The sequence below is a fragment of the Rhinopithecus bieti genome, unplaced genomic scaffold (genome assembly GCF_001698545.2).
Source record: "Rhinopithecus bieti isolate Rb0 unplaced genomic scaffold, ASM169854v2 scaffold_27781, whole genome shotgun sequence".
NCBI classification, from domain to species: Eukaryota; Metazoa; Chordata; class Mammalia; order Primates; family Cercopithecidae; genus Rhinopithecus; species Rhinopithecus bieti.
In genome coordinates this window covers 586,750-602,167 of record NW_016812388.1, presented here as the reverse complement: position 1 = coordinate 602,167, position 15,418 = coordinate 586,750, and the positions used below count along the sequence as shown (strand labels likewise).

At 40.2% G+C, this 15,418-nt stretch overlaps 1 protein-coding gene across 1 annotated transcript in view; it reads left to right on the top strand.

Moving 5' to 3' along the window:
* Positions 1 to 14,305, top strand: part of SPPL2A (signal peptide peptidase like 2A) — a 61,841-nt gene extending 47,536 nt beyond the window's left edge. Inside the window, exons 13-14 of the mRNA XM_017896172.1 lie at positions 1,497 to 1,657; positions 13,999 to 14,305. Coding sequence (XP_017751661.1) covers positions 1,497 to 1,657; positions 13,999 to 14,073 — 236 coding nt within the window. The 3' untranslated portion in view covers positions 14,074 to 14,305. The remainder of the gene's footprint in view (positions 1 to 1,496; positions 1,658 to 13,998) is intronic.
* Positions 14,306 to 15,418: the final 1,113 nt, after the last annotated feature.

The following is a 15,418-nucleotide window of genomic DNA, read 5'->3' as shown; positions in this document are numbered from 1 at the left end:
AAAAAAAAAAAAAATTTTTTTTTTTTTTAATTAGCTGGATGTGGTGGTCCCAGCTACTCAGAAGGCTGAGATGGGAGAAACGCTTAAGCCCAAGAGGTCAAGGCTGCAGTAAGCCATGATCATACCACTTCACTATAGCCTGGGCGAAAGATTGAGTCCCTGTCTCAAAAAAAAGAAAGAAAAAAAAAGAAAATAGCTAAGTGAGGGAGAAGATGAAGAAAAAAGTATAAAGAAATTCAAAAAGTAGTCTCAGCCAGGTGCAGTGGCTGGCCAGATGCAGTGGCTCATGCCTGTAATCCCAGCACTTTGGGAGGTCAAGGCAGATGGATCACTTGAGGTCAGGAGTTTGAGACCAGCCTGGCCAACGTGGTGAAATCTCATCTGTACTAAAAATACAAAAACTAGCTGGGCATGGTGGCACATGCCTGTATTCCCAGCTACTCGGGAGGCTGAGGCAAGAAAATTGCTTGAACCCGGGAAGTGGGTTCAAGAGACAAGATCGCACCACTGCACTCCAGCCTGGGCAACTAAGCGAGGCTGCATCTCAAAAAAAGCAATTTGAGGCCACTAAGTATGGTACTCTCCAGGGCTTTAACATATTAGTATCCAAAGGCAGATTATAGGAGTGTTCATTAATTCTCCTGTGTACCCTTGGACAGCTCACTTAAATTCCCTGTTCCTCCATTGCCTCATCTTTAATATTAGGAATTATACTAAATTGTTTATAAAGGAATATTCTGAGATCCTATGTTCCTAGTAAAACCCTGAGTCATTAAGGAAAGTTCAGACTGGACATGGTGGCTCACATCTGTAATCCCAGCACTTTGGGAGGCTGAAGCGGGCGGATCAACTGAGGTTGGAAGTTCGAGACCAGCTTGACGAACATGAAGAAATCCCGTCTCTCCTAAAAAATACAAAATTAGCCAGGTGTGGTGGTGCATGCCTATAATCCCAGCTACTCGGGACGTTGAGGCAGGAGAATCGCTTGAACCCAAGAGGTGGAGGTTGCGGTGAGCTGAGATCGTGCTATTGCACTCCAGCCTGGGCAACAAGAGTGAAACTGTTTCAAAAAAGAAAAAAGAAAAGTTCAAAAGTATGTGCTTAGTAACAAAGCTTAGGAAGTATGTAATCAGTGTTAGGAAGATTTTTTAAAACAACCTATAGTACCTATTGGTACAGATTTAGTTATCTAAAATAATGAAACCATTTAACAACTTTAATAGCAACAGATAATTGAAACTCTCATGAAGTATTATCTCTATCAATGATACATGGTTAGGTTAGTAATAATTGAAATGCTAACCACTTTCCAGATTTTTCAAAAGCTCCGTAGAAGATGTCTCCTAATCCTATCTAGGAAAATGATGAAATTACAGGAAGTCATAGAACAAAAATGTCCTCAGAAATATTTGAAAACCAATACTTAAATGAGAGAGGAACAAACCCACCTTTGGTAACATGTAGAAATGACTGATGGCTTGGTATTCTTCTTGCAGCCTATGCTATTGGCATGATACTTACATTTGTTGTTCTGGTGCTGATGAAAAAGGGGCAACCTGCTCTCCTCTATTTAGTACCTTGCACACTTATTACTGCCTCAATTGTTGCCTGGAGACGTAAGGAAATGAAAAAGTTCTGGAAAGGTAACAGCTATCAGGTATGTGCTTATACTTTGATTACCACGTTATCTTATGACTTAATTTACTTACTGATTTTGGGTGGGAACAGCCTATATATAGCAACACTTTTATGTACCAAAAAGTACCGTAATACCCCTTTACTCACAGTCCACCTGCTGCATCATCATTTGTCACCTCCCCTGCAACCTAATGCCAAAAGCCTGGTGATTTAAGACAAAACTACAAAAGAACAGCGGAGGACATCAGGGAAAACAAAATAGCATTTCAACATGTATTTTCAAAACCTACACAAAAGCAGACTTCATGAAAGATAAAATTGTATGTTTAAAATAAGTACTTAATTTTGAGACTAAGCATTAGCTATTTATAGTAAGAGTCCTAAGGTTTTGCACATAAAAAGTGTACTCTAGCCAGGCATGGTGGCTCACGCCTATAATCCCAGCACTTTGGGAGGCCGAGGCAGGTGGATCACCTGAGGTCAGGAGTTCAAGACCAGCCTGGCCAACATGGTGAAACCCTGTCTCTACTGAAAATATAAAAAATTAGCCAGGTGTTGTGGTTGGCACCTGTAATCCTAGCTACTTGGGAGACTGAGGCAGGAGAATCGCTTGAACCCGGGAGGCGGAGGTTGCAGTGAGCCAAGATCGCTTCAGCCTGGGCAACAAGAGCAAAACTCCATCTCAAAAAAGGTGTACTCTTCAGCATCTAAATGGGCCTAACCAAACTAGGTAGGGCACTCATTTGAGATTTAAATGAATCAAGGTTGACCTTTCTTTAAAATGTCTAAACAAAGAAAATCTTGATACCAGAGTCTCTTTTGCTTGAGTGGTTTCTTCATTGAAGTTAAACCTTTTTCTTTTTTATTTCCCTAAATGTTCTTGTGTTCCAGTAAAGTCTGTTTGCGTTGAAATTAAGAAGAGTTGGGAAACCCTAGCCTATTGAGGTCAGGGCCATGGCATTGACCCCTTCATGAAGGCACTTTGTGAGGCAGTTAGCTCTGCTTTGCCCTATTACAACTACTACCCTCCTCCATCCACCCTCATGCTTCTGTGTCAGGGGTCACGTGAACAAAAACAGAAACACTTTGGGTGGGTGGCTGCAATTCTGATAGTAGATAAACAGTTCAAAGTTCATGTCCATCTTGTGCTTGGTCTTTTGTGTCATTTATAGTGTTATTTAATGAGAGGTGGTTAACACATTAAGTTACAGACTACTATGATTTGAAAAAAAACTGGTTTAGAATTCTTTTCAGGAAATCTTAAAATTTCTTTGAGATTTGGTTAAGCTAATAATACCTGTCTTGCCTACATCACAAAGCTGTTGTCTCAACTTAGACTATTATACGTAGAATTAATTTATGATCCTAATGCCCTTGACTAAACTAGTAAGGTAACTTTTAACTTTTACACTGAAGATGACACTCACACAGGTTTTTTATTTTAAAAGTTTTAAAATAAAAGTGTATCCTATGATATACACTATACTAATAAACTCTAAAATCACATCTCAAAAAGTACTCTACATCATTTTTTAATGGTTTTATATTTCTTCATTTAGCAAATGTTTATGAGTGATTCTATGAGAGTGTACTATTTTTGGTATTGGTGATACAAGATGATCAAGTTAGAAAGAGGCCTATTCTCATGACCTCTTGAAAGTTACAGTCTAGTGGGGAATAGAGATAAAGTCACTAACAATAAAGTATGATAAACATATTAGTTAACAGCAGGTGCTATGAAAACTATAGATGGGATATCCAGTGCTTGTGGTTTCAGGAAAGAGTCCTAGGTGATTTGAGGAAGGCTTTCTGAAGAATATTAAATTTATGTCCAGACTTGAAGACTGAGCTGTGTGTTCCATGTTGAAGGAACCATGTCTTCTGAGGCTCAGAGGGAAGAGAACATAGCACATTCTAGGAACTCAGTGAAGGTTAGGATGGCTATAATACTGAGTAAGGGTTAGGGGAGCTACAGGAAATGACAACTGGAGGAGAAAGCAAGAGTGAGAGCCTTGTAGCATCTTATAAGCCACATTTAAGAGTTTGAACTCTATACTAAGCACTGGAGACCATTTAAAGTTTTAAGAAATCTAGAAAATTAAGGGAGCAAAACTGGGGACAATTATATTGCAATAAGAAGTGATAGAAGGCCAGACGTGGTTGTCTATACTGATAATTGCAGTATAGACAACAAGCCAGGAGGATCACTTGACCCCAGGAATTTGAGACCAGCCTGGGCAACATGCGAGACCCTGTCTCTACAAAAAAGAAAACAATTGCTGGGCGTGGTGGCACATGCCTTTGGTCCTAGCTACTCGGGAGCCCGAGGTGGGAAGATTGCTTGAGCCCGGAAGATAGGGGCTTCAGTGGGCCATGATTGCACCAGTGCACGCAGCCTGGGCAACAGAGTGAGCGAGACCCTGTTTCAAAACAAAAACACAAACAAAAAAGAAGTGATAGAAGCCTGAATTAGCGAAGTAATGAGATGGAAAGACTTGAACAAAGTTAAGAGAAATTTAGACGCATAATAGGGCCTGATGATGGAGTCAGTAGGGGCAGAGGAAAAGAAGTAGAGTCCAGGGCTTCTGGATTGGGAAACTAGGGGGATGGTGATGAAGAAAAGGCAACAGCGTTGAGGAAGATGATGATGAATTCAGTCTTGAACATTTCAAACGTACCTATTGGATCACCGCAAAGAGAGAAATAATAGGCAGTTGAATAAATAGGTCTGGTGTGCAGGAGACAGACCTGGCTAGAGATAGATACTCGGGAGTGCCATTAGCATACAGAATAGTGAGAATGTAGAGGCAGAAGAAAAGACTCAGGACAAGCCTGTGAGCAAGAGATTTCTACTATTAGGGGTACTCATCTGATTAACTGTAAATCAGGACAAAGACAAGCAACATCAGGAAATATTGTTCTGAGTTGACATTAAATCTTTGTTTAATTTAGAATTGAAATTTAGAATTGTTAGAGCATATGTGCTGTCTTACAGAATTATTTGTTTCTTGTTATTTTCAGTCAGAATTTGTTTTATTTATAAAATGTCCTTTCCCTTTAATACAGCTTTTAAAGTATTTTATTATTAAGAATATATGCTTATAGGCTGGGCGCAGTGGCTCATGCTTATAATCCCAGAACTTTGGGAGGCCAAGGCGGGCAGATCACCTGGGGTCAGGAGTTTGAGACCAGCCTGGCCAACATGGCAAAACCTCATCTCTACTAAAAATACAAAAATTAGCTGGGCGTGGTGGCGCATGCCTGTAATCCCAGCTACTTGGGAGGCTGAGGCAGAAGAAGCGCTTAAACCTGGGAGGTGGAGGTTGTAGTGAGCTGAGATTGCGCCATTGCACTCCAGCCTGGGTGACAGAGCAAGACTCCATCTCAAAAATAAATAAATAAATAAAAATAAAAATATGTGATTATAGAACATTTGGAAAATATTTATTAAGAGGAAAATTAGGTCCACCCATAATCCTACCACCTGGAGATAGCTAAGGTTTAAGTGAATTTCCTTCTGTGCCTTCTCTGGATAAATGTATAGATGAGTGAATGATACTATAAATAGTTCTCTTTCTTTTTCACTACATTTTACATTTTATTTTAAATTTCTTATAAAATTATTTTAATGGCTGTATAATATTCCCTTCATATGCCTATATCATACTTTATTATTTACTATGACCCAGTATTTTCTCTTTAAGGTATTTTCAGAAAATGATTAAAATGTGGCCAAAAATGATGTGAAAAGATGTTCATTATAGTAATTCTAGTCTTTGTTCTATTTCAATGTCTTGTAGGCTAATGTTACTGGTAGTTAATTTGCTAAAATTTTTACATAGACCTTCACTGTTTTCATTTTAGTAATTTTCTTTTCGTGTCTCAATTACAAAGTAATGGGTATTTGCGTTTTAAAATAAGCAACGTGAAAGTGTCTAAAGTAAAATGGAATTCCTTTTCTAACCATTCTTCCCCACCCCACCCTTAAGGGGCAGCTACTGTAAACAGTTTCTTTGTAGCTTCCATATCTTTTTATGCTAACTCTTACTGGAAATAGTTGAATATTTAGAGTTGTTGCATACATAAAGTTAGTAACATTGCATTTCTTTGGAAATATTCTACAGCACATGTTTTCTTCTGGTTGATTCTAGCACCTTTCTTCCTTTTCTTCCCCATGATTGTTACTGACACAGGATTGTAGTTAAGGAAAGAATTCAACCAAGGGGTGCATTTATATTCCCAGTGAACAAATGCTTTGCCCTGGACCATCCAAGTTTCATTCTTAGGCCGAGAGCAGTGGCTCACACCTGTAATCCCAGCATATTGAGAGGCCAAGGCGGGTGGATCACTTGAGATCAGGAGTTCGAGACGAGCCTGGCCAACATGACGAAACCCCATCTCTACTAAAAATACAAGAAAAAAGTAGCCTGGCTTCATGGTGCACACTTGTAATCCCAGCTACTCAGGAGACTGAGGCAGGAGAATCTTTTGAACCTGGGAGGCAGAAGTTGCAGTGAGCCGAGATTGTACCACTGCACTCCATCCTGGGCAACAGAGTAAACAGAGTGACACAGTCTTAAAAAAAAAAAAAAAAAAAAAAAAAAAAAACACAAAAAAAAACTTATTAAAATCATGATATTAAGAAAAAAAAAAATTTGGGGGGGCGAGGGGGAGTGGCGGAATTTTGCTCGATCACCCCGCATCATTTTAGTAGAGGTTTTGCCACATTGGCCAGTCTTATTTATTGGCCATCTTGGCTCACTGCAACCTCTACCTCCCAGATTTAAGCGATTCTCCTGCCTCAGCCTCTCAAGTAGCTGGGATTATAGGTGTGTACCACCATCCCTGGCTAATTTTTGTATTTTTAGTAGAGACGGGATTTTGCCATGTTAGCCAAGCAGGTCCTGAACTCCTGACCTCAGGTGAACCACCCGCCTTGGCCTCCCAAAGTGCTGGGATTATAGGCATGAGCCACCATGCCTGGCCAAGAAAAAAAAGTTTTTTTTCTTTTTTTTTTTTTAAGATGGAGTTTCGCTCTTATTGCCGAGGCTGGAGTGCGATGGTGCGATCTTTGCTCACTGCAACTTCCGCCTCCAGGGTTCAAGCAATTTTCCTGCCTCAGCCTCCCAAGTAGCTGGTATTGCAAGCATGAGCCACCACGCCCAGCTAATTTTGTATTTTTAGTAGAGGTGGGGTTTCCCTATGTTGGTCAGGCTAGTCTCGGACTCCTGACCCTCAATGGTCTACCCACCTCGGCCTCCCAAAGTGCTGGGATTATAGGCGTGAGCCACCATGCCCAGCCTGAGAAAAAATTTTGCCTCTGCTTCACAGCAGCTACCTACAAAGGGAAAGAACACTGTTGCTAGTCACTAAGTAATAATAGCCCCAGGAGGGTGAACATCAGGAGCTTTACCATATAACATAGTAGCTAAGTAAGACATTTGATTGCAGGAAAATCTGTTTAAAAGCATCTGAAAACATAGGTCAACTTTGTTAATAAAATTCTCACTTTTGGCCGGGCGCGGTGGCTCAAGCCTGTAATCCCAGCACTTTGGGAGGTCGAGACGGGCGGATCACGAGGTCAGGAGATCGAGACCATCCTGGCTAACACAGTGAAACCCCATCTCTACTAAAAAATACAAAAAAACTAGCCGGGCGAGGTGATGGGCGCCTGTAGTCCCAGCTACTCCGGAGGCTGAGGCAGGAGAATAGCGTGAACCCAGGAGGTGGAGCTTGCAGTGAGCTGAGATCCAGCCACTGCACTCCAGCCTGGGCAACAGAGCGAGACTCCGTCTCAAAAAAAAAAAAAAAAAAAAAAAAATTCTCACTTTCTAGTGCAGTATTGTAATTGTATTAGGTAAAGACATTCAGAATACAAAATAACTCATAGAAGTAAAGAACATAGAGTCCAGTACCAGGCTGCCTAAATTTGGAATTCTAATTTTGTTCATTATTAGCTACGTAGCCTTGGGCAAGTTGCTTAGCTTCTTGGTGCCTCAGTTTTTCTACATTGTAAAATGGGATAACAAACTATTTCAGAGGGTTGTGTAATAAATACGTTAATATCTACAAATTGCTTATAGGTGCTGTGAATTTATTTGCTATCGTTATTCATAGGAGTGAGGATTTTTTGTTTTGATTTGTTTGTTGGTTTGGTTATTTTTCAATTCAGTGACTAAATTTTCATTTTCCTGGTCTGGATATGAGAACTTTGGGTTTTTGTTAAATCTGGTTCCTTTAACTTACTTGTAAAAGAACAAATTCTGAGCCATCACAAGCTGCAGAGAAAAAATTACGTGTAGGCTCAGTCATTTTTCTCTTCACAAAATTTTGAAATATGGGAATGGACATTTGCTCAAATTTTAGGCAAGTTGCAGGATGTTAAAAAAAAAAAATACTCAAGAAATGCCGGGCACGGTGGCTCATGCCTGTAATCCCGGCACTTTGGGAGGCCGAGGCAGGTGGATCACCTGAGGTCAGGAGTTCGAGACTAGTCTGACTGATATGGTAAAACCCTGTCTCTACTAAAAATACAAAAATTAGCTGGGCATGGTGGTGGGCACCTGTAGTCCCAGCTACTCGGGAGGCTGAGACAGGATAATTGCTTGAACACAGGAGGCGGAGCTTGCAGTCTGCAGTCTAGCCTGGGCGACAGCGAGACTCCATCTCAAAAAAAAAAAAAAAAAACTCAGAAAAGAGTATTTTTTCAGAAAACTAGCATTTTTGAAAGCTATGTAATATAATGCCTTTATAAATTATTTCCCTTTAAAAACAAAATCTTTCATTGTTTATGACCAACATTTAAAATCAAAATTAGCTTACCTTGAATGTTGTCATTTGTGGGAGACAGTGTATTGTGGCCTTTGACATCAGTTCTGATTAATAACTTAATCTCTGAAGACTGTCTCCTCATCCATAAAATGAGATTGGATCTATAGGGAGGTAGGGGAATAAGAAATCCATAGTGGGGCCAGGCGTGATGGCTCATATCTGTAATCCCAGCACTTTGGAAGGCCAAGGCAGGCAGATCACAAGGTAAGGAGTTTGAGACAGCCTCACCAACATGGTGAAACTCGTGTCTCTACTAAAAATACAAAAATTAGACAGGTGTGGTGGTGGGCGCCTGTAATCCCAGCTATTCAGGAGGCTGAGGCAGGAGAATTGCTTGAACCTGGGAGGCGGAGGTTGCAGTGAGCTGAGATCGCACCACTGCACTCCAACTTGAGTGACAGAGCAAGACTCCGTCTCGGGAAAAAAAAAAAAAGAAAGAAAGAAGAAAGAAAAGGAAAGAAGGAGGGAGGGAGGGGGGGAGAGAAGGAAATCCATAGTAGTGGGTTAGCTTAAGGCTTAGTATGAGGCAGGTGGATGTTGAAATCTGTTAAGGCTAGGCAGAGACTTCAGAAATAAGAGTGGGGAACTTCTACATGCCTGGTGAGACAGGGGGAGACTTGATATGGGTCCACTGTGAGACAGGCCTGAGGGTCAGCTCTGGCTCATCTCTTAGGCTAACAGTGTAATAATAATCATTTGCTTCTCTCTCCCAACCTCCATCATCTCCTAAGCTTTGTCAGTTTCTATTTCTAGAATATCCCTGTTTAACTCCCAACTTAAATTCTGCCTTCTCCAAGTAGATCTCTAAGAAATTAGAAGGAAGTAGGTACTCCAATTAAAATCACATTTACCTTTCACTGTATTTTTTTAGACTTTGTACTTTAAATACTTATTAACATCTGCCCTGCAGTTCCGGTATTTATATATGCCTCCCTCACTAAATATTAGCTCTTATGTATTAGGAATCCACAATGCTTATGACAGTAGTTTTTATGCTGTAAATTCTCAGTGCGCCTCTAATGCTCAATCCTTCATCCACTGACCTTTAGTTACTTTTGCAAGTGTGTATAAGCTTCCTGATTGTATTTCAGCAGCCCTTATAAAATGACTGTAATTGTCATATGCCACTATAAAAGTGAGGCACTTTTAAAACATTAAACTAGACATGTATCTCTATGGTCTTTACATGCAATCTTTTTTTGTAAATATGGCAAGTTTTTGCTGCTGTTTTGAAATAATCAAATACAAAACAAGTAATATAAAGTTACAATCCAAGACTAAGGTAAATTTGTTTATACTATTAGTCATTTGGTTCATTCGAATGCCAGATAATAGAGTTGAGTGCAAGAATATTGGTAGTAAAAAGCAGGACTTTTCACTGGAGACTCTTTAAATGTCCAGGTAGCCCTGACAGTCTTTCCATGCTGTTTTTAGTGGGCAAGTTAAAACTCACTTGTTGTAACTTGGAGACCTTATTGAAATACTTCAGGATCTTACTTTGAGTCTTTTAGCCCTTCCTGTGAGTTTCTCTCATCAAAAGAAGTAATATTTCTATAGGGTTTCACTAAAATAATACTATTTTGGGCTGGGCACAGTGGCTCATGCCTGTAATCCCAGCACTTTGGGAGGCTGAGGCAGGTGGATCGCCTAAAGTCAGGAGTTCAAGACCAGCCTGGCCAACATAGTGAAATCCCATCCCTACTAAAAATACAAAATTAGCTGGGCATGGCGGCACATGCCTGTAATCCCAGCTACTAGGGAGGCTGAGGCAGGAGAATTGCTTGAACCCGGGAGGCAGAGGTTGCAGTGAGCCAAGATCGTGCCATTGCACTCCAGCCTGGGCAACAAGAGCGAATCTCCATCTCAAAAAAAAAGAAAAAAAAATTAATTTGGAAATACTAATTACTAATTTTAAATTATTTTCTACAGCCCAAAAGTAGTTACAGTATATTTCCTATGAACTTTTTTTGTGGAATGCTTCAAGAACTACAGTACTCAGACCCCCTTATTTGATTTTATGTGAAGTCTTAGTACTAATTAATATAAAGCAAATAAAGATACTTTTTTCTCAGCAGAGAAAAATCAAGCAGAGTCATGATTACTTTGGCATATAGCACAATGAAGAGGAGTCATCATTTTAGGGGATATTTTTTGCTTCTATAATGAAATAAGTGGAGTTAAATATGTGCAGCAATGTCCAATGGGCTATTTTACTCTGGGCAGGTAGTAAGTTTTCAGTTTGTCGATACCCAGTAAACAGTGAGTTGTGTCTGTTAAATGTCACTAGTACTTCTCATTATTTTTAGAAGTCACAAGCTGTAACTGACAAGTCAGAATACAGAGATAACTTAGAACAACTCTGCTTTAGTATCAGCAAGTCTCCAGTTACCCTGCTTTAGTGAGTGTTTTATTAGACTATTTCTGGAGATTGGTTCAATTATAAGCAAGCAGAGCTATTAGAAAATGCCACCTTAGCTGACCTGTTTTCAGAGGCCATCTTTCCAAATCAAGCTTTCCTGTTTCCAAATATGATGAAAATGTTTGCCACTTTTGTCAATTCATTGTATTATTTATGTTAACTTATTGTTGTTGTTGTTGTTGTTGTTGTTTTTTTGAGACGGAGTCTCGCTCTGTCGCCCAGGCTGGAGTGCAGTGGCCAGATCTCAGCTCACTGCAAGCTCCGCCTCCCGGGTTCACGCCATTCTCCTGCCTCAGCCTCCCGAGTAGCTGGGACTACAGGCGCCCGCCACCTCGCCCGGCTAGTTTTTGTATTTTAGTAGAGACGGGGTTTCACCATGTTAGCCAGGATGGTCTTGATCTCCTGACCTCGTGATCCGCCCGTCTCGGCCTCCCAAAGTGCTGGGATTACAGGCTTGAGCCACCGCGCCCGGCCAACTTATTGTTGTATTTTTTAAAACTTTGTTCTTTATGTTTCTGTATTGTTTTTATTGGAAAGTCAGTAAAGAAAAGTAAATAGGGAATAGAGGTGCTTACTTCTCAGTAAGTTGACTTTGAAAGTGGTTTTTTAAATTAATATATTTCTGTGTTCAGGGATTAGATTATATATTGCCAGTGAGGTACCTGGGGATTAGGAAAGAAGAGGCAAGTTAGATGAGACTGACTCACTACCTACTGTGCTAACAAGGCACCAGGGAAGCATGTTATAATTTAGGGTATGTGGGCTATCATTTCATTAGATTATAGTTGCCGGGGTAAGCAGATCTTGGGGAAGAAAGAGGGTTTCTCCACCATCTATTCTGCTGAGTCTGCTTCAATTTTCTCTCTACACAGCCCTAACCTCTTAGACCCAGAACTTGTAAATTCCTAGAAGAAAAGGGGCCTAAATATATCTTACATACTTTTCCTTTCCCCCCTTCATTTAAATTGACTAAAATTAACTGTTCAACATCTTCATCTTATGTTTCTTGTAGTGAACTGCTTAATAAATGTTATCTGTCTTGATTTGGCTTTTGTTTTTTCCCCTAGAATTGCTGCAAACTAGTGACCTTAAATCTAGGGGATATCTTTGGCAATTAGAAGACCTCAAAATGGTTTTGGGTCTTGAAATGCCTTGTAGAGTATCAGCAGGTTTTTGATTTATTTTATTTTATTTTTGAGACAGAGTCTTGCTCTATTGCGTAGGCTGGAGTGCAGTGGCACGATCTCGGCTCACCAAAGCCTCCGCCTCCCAGGTTCAAGCAATTCTCCCACCTCAGCCTCTCGAGTAGGATTGGGATTACAGGCACACCACCACACCTGGCTAATTTTTGTATTTGTAGTAGAAACAGGTTTTCACCATGTTGGCCAGGCTGGTCCCGAACTCCTGACCTCATGATCTACCTGCCTCGGCCTCCCAAAGTGCTGGGATTACAGGTGTGAGCCGCCGCGTCCGGCCTAGGTTTTGATTTTGTAAACTGTCACCATTAGTTGAGACAGTTGTCAGCCAAAAGCCTCAGCTCATGTTGTATTCTTTCTGCCTGGCAAGTCAAGAGACCCTATTTGGAGATGATTCCACCCTCTTGTTCTTCTTCCAAAAAACACTAAAGCCTTCAGAACCACTTTTCAAAAATAGGAACATTTATCTTGCTGATCGTTCCTTCTTCTAATTCTTGATGAAGGAAAGGAAAAAAGTGCATCTCTATACTGAAATTTAATCACTAGTCTAAAAGTCTTTAACAGTCTTCACAAAGGCATTACTTTTTTCTATTTTTAGTAATTGTATCTGAATTGCTGAAACACTGAAAGCATTTAAACAGTTTCTTCATCCTTCATTTCCAAATATAAGACAGTTTTTTATGAGAATATAGGCAGAGCTGAAGTGACCATTTGAGAAAAGTTTAACTGGTAATTTCTTTTTTTGGGGGGTGGGGACGGAGTCTCACTGTGTCACCCAGGGTGGAGCGCAGTAGTGCAATCTCAGCTCACTGCAAGCTCTGCCTCCCGGGTTCACACCATTCTCCTGCCTCAGCCTCCTGAGTAGCTGGGACTCCAGGCGCCTGCTACCATGCCCAGCTAATTTTTTTTATTTTTTATTTTTTAGTAGAGACAGGATTTCACTGTGTTAGCCAAGATGGTCTTGATCTCCTCATGCCGTGCTCCACCTGCCTTGGCCTCCCAAAGTGCTGGAATTACAGGCTTGAGCCACTGTGCCTGGCCAGTAATTTCTTTAAAATAGTCTATAGCAATTTTTTTTTTTTTTTTACAGAGTCTCACTCTGTTGCCCAGGTTAGAGTGCAGTGGTGCCATCTCAGCTCACTGCAACCTCTGCCTCCTGGGTTCAAGCAATTCTCCTGCCTCAGCCTCCCAAGTAGCTGGAACTACAGGCGCCTGCCACCACGCCCAGCTAATTTCTGTATTTTTATTAGAGACAGGGTTTCACCATCTTGGCCAGGCTGGTCTTGAACTCCTGACCTCATGATCTGCCCATCTCAGCCTCCCAAAGTGCTGGGATTACAGGCGTAAGCTGCCACGCCCGGCCTAGCAAATGTATTCTTGGTTTTGTTTTCAAATATCATTTGACCTCAAGTTCATTTTTTGTAGAAATTATTATAAAGTTTCCAAAGTTTGAATTATCTTACGGTTATTTCAAGGTGTCAGTAATATCACACTGTCCCAGAGCCAGCAGGTATTATCACAGTAACTCATGAGGCCATTTTTAGTTTTCCCACTTACATGATTGGACACTGCCTGGAATAGTGTCCTGGAATAAGTGTCAGGAATATCTTCCTTTTGTTCTGGAGTTCTCACTGCCATGAAGGGCAGTATTCATATTTGGAAATGGAGATAATGGAAGATCCAGAGAACACAAATGGGCTCTGAGTCACGTGATTAGACTTCCTTAGAGGTTCAGTGTCACCCTATCTCCTTAGAAGTGTGGATGTTGAACCAGAACAGTGCTCCAAAAGGCGTGCTCAGTTTCATAGAGCAATTTGTGTTTTTTAGAAAAACTCAGAATCCTTTTGCTAATGTAGTGAATATTGGGGGCAAGTTGAAATTTTGCATTTCCTAACGTCTTTTATTTATGCCTAGATGATGGACCATCTGGATTATGCAACAAATGAAGAAAGCCCTGCGATGACTGGTGAACCGATTGTCCAGCAATAATATGTGGAACTGCCATAATGTGTCATTGATTTTCTACAAATAGACTTGGACTTTTTAAATTGACTTTTGAATTGACAATCTGAAAGAGCCATCAATGATATGCTTGCAAATATATATTTTTATGAGCTGGTACTGACAGTTACATCATAAATAACTAAAACGCTTTGCTTTTAATGTTAAAGTTGTGCCTTCACATTAAATAAAACATGGCTGTGTAGTTTCCAAGATGTACTATATACAGTATATTTTTCTTAAAAAAAAATGACTTGACCCACCCCTATACTTTTTTTTTACTGAAATCTGTTTCTTTCAGCTCTGATGGTAGATAAAAGTAGTTACTATTTCTGAATGGGTTTTACTGTAAACAGTTATGCAAATTGGCCAGGCGTGATGGCTCATGCCTGTAATCCCAGCACTTTGGGAGACTGAGGCAAGCGAATCACGAGGTCAACCCCTCTCTACTAAAAATACCAAAAATTAGCCAGGCGTGGTGGAGGGCACCTGTAGTTCCAGCTACTCGAGAGGCTGAGGCAGGAGAATGGCATGAACCTGGCAGGTGGAGCTTGTAGTGAGCCGAGATCACGCCACTGCACTCCAGCCTGGGCAACAGAGTGAGACTCCATCTCAAAAAAAAAAAAAAAAAAAGATTTATGCAAATGATATCTGTTCTGTAGAAATAACTGTTTAACACCATGCAAGAAGGCGGTTCAACAGTGAAAATTTGGACCTTATATCACTGCAGTAGAAATATATAATTTTGGAAATAAAATATAAGTGCATATTTTTGTAGTATTTTTTTAAACCCCAATTCTTTTTCATAAACTTGAGAACTGAAATTACTTCAGACTGCATGTATATTATATTAAGAACATTTTCCAGGTATAGAGAAACATAATATATAGAACTAGTCACTAAAAGGAGACAGAAACTGAAATCTAGTTTTCTGCTGGCTGTTTTTTTGAAAATGTAGCTTAAATTTCAATACTAACATTCAGTTTCACTTTGGTATTTCTGATCTTTGAAATTTGGTTCTGTTGATGTTAAGGTTTGATTTTTTTAAAATTATTTTTCTTAGGAAATTATTTATTAATACATATGGCTCATTGTTGAATACAACATGCCTAACATCATCCCACATTCCCCCACCCCCAGCCATTATCTTTTTTTCTTCCTGATTCCCACCCCTTGACCCCGTAGGTAATGACTCTTAAGCTTGGTGGAGGATGTACAAAGTGCGGTTCAAAGAAAAGAATTGGCAACAACAGCAAGAGACTTGGTGTTAGTCTCAGTTTAATTACAATACAAGGAAGAGTTGAGTAATTTGCCGCAGCTCAAGACAGCTGTA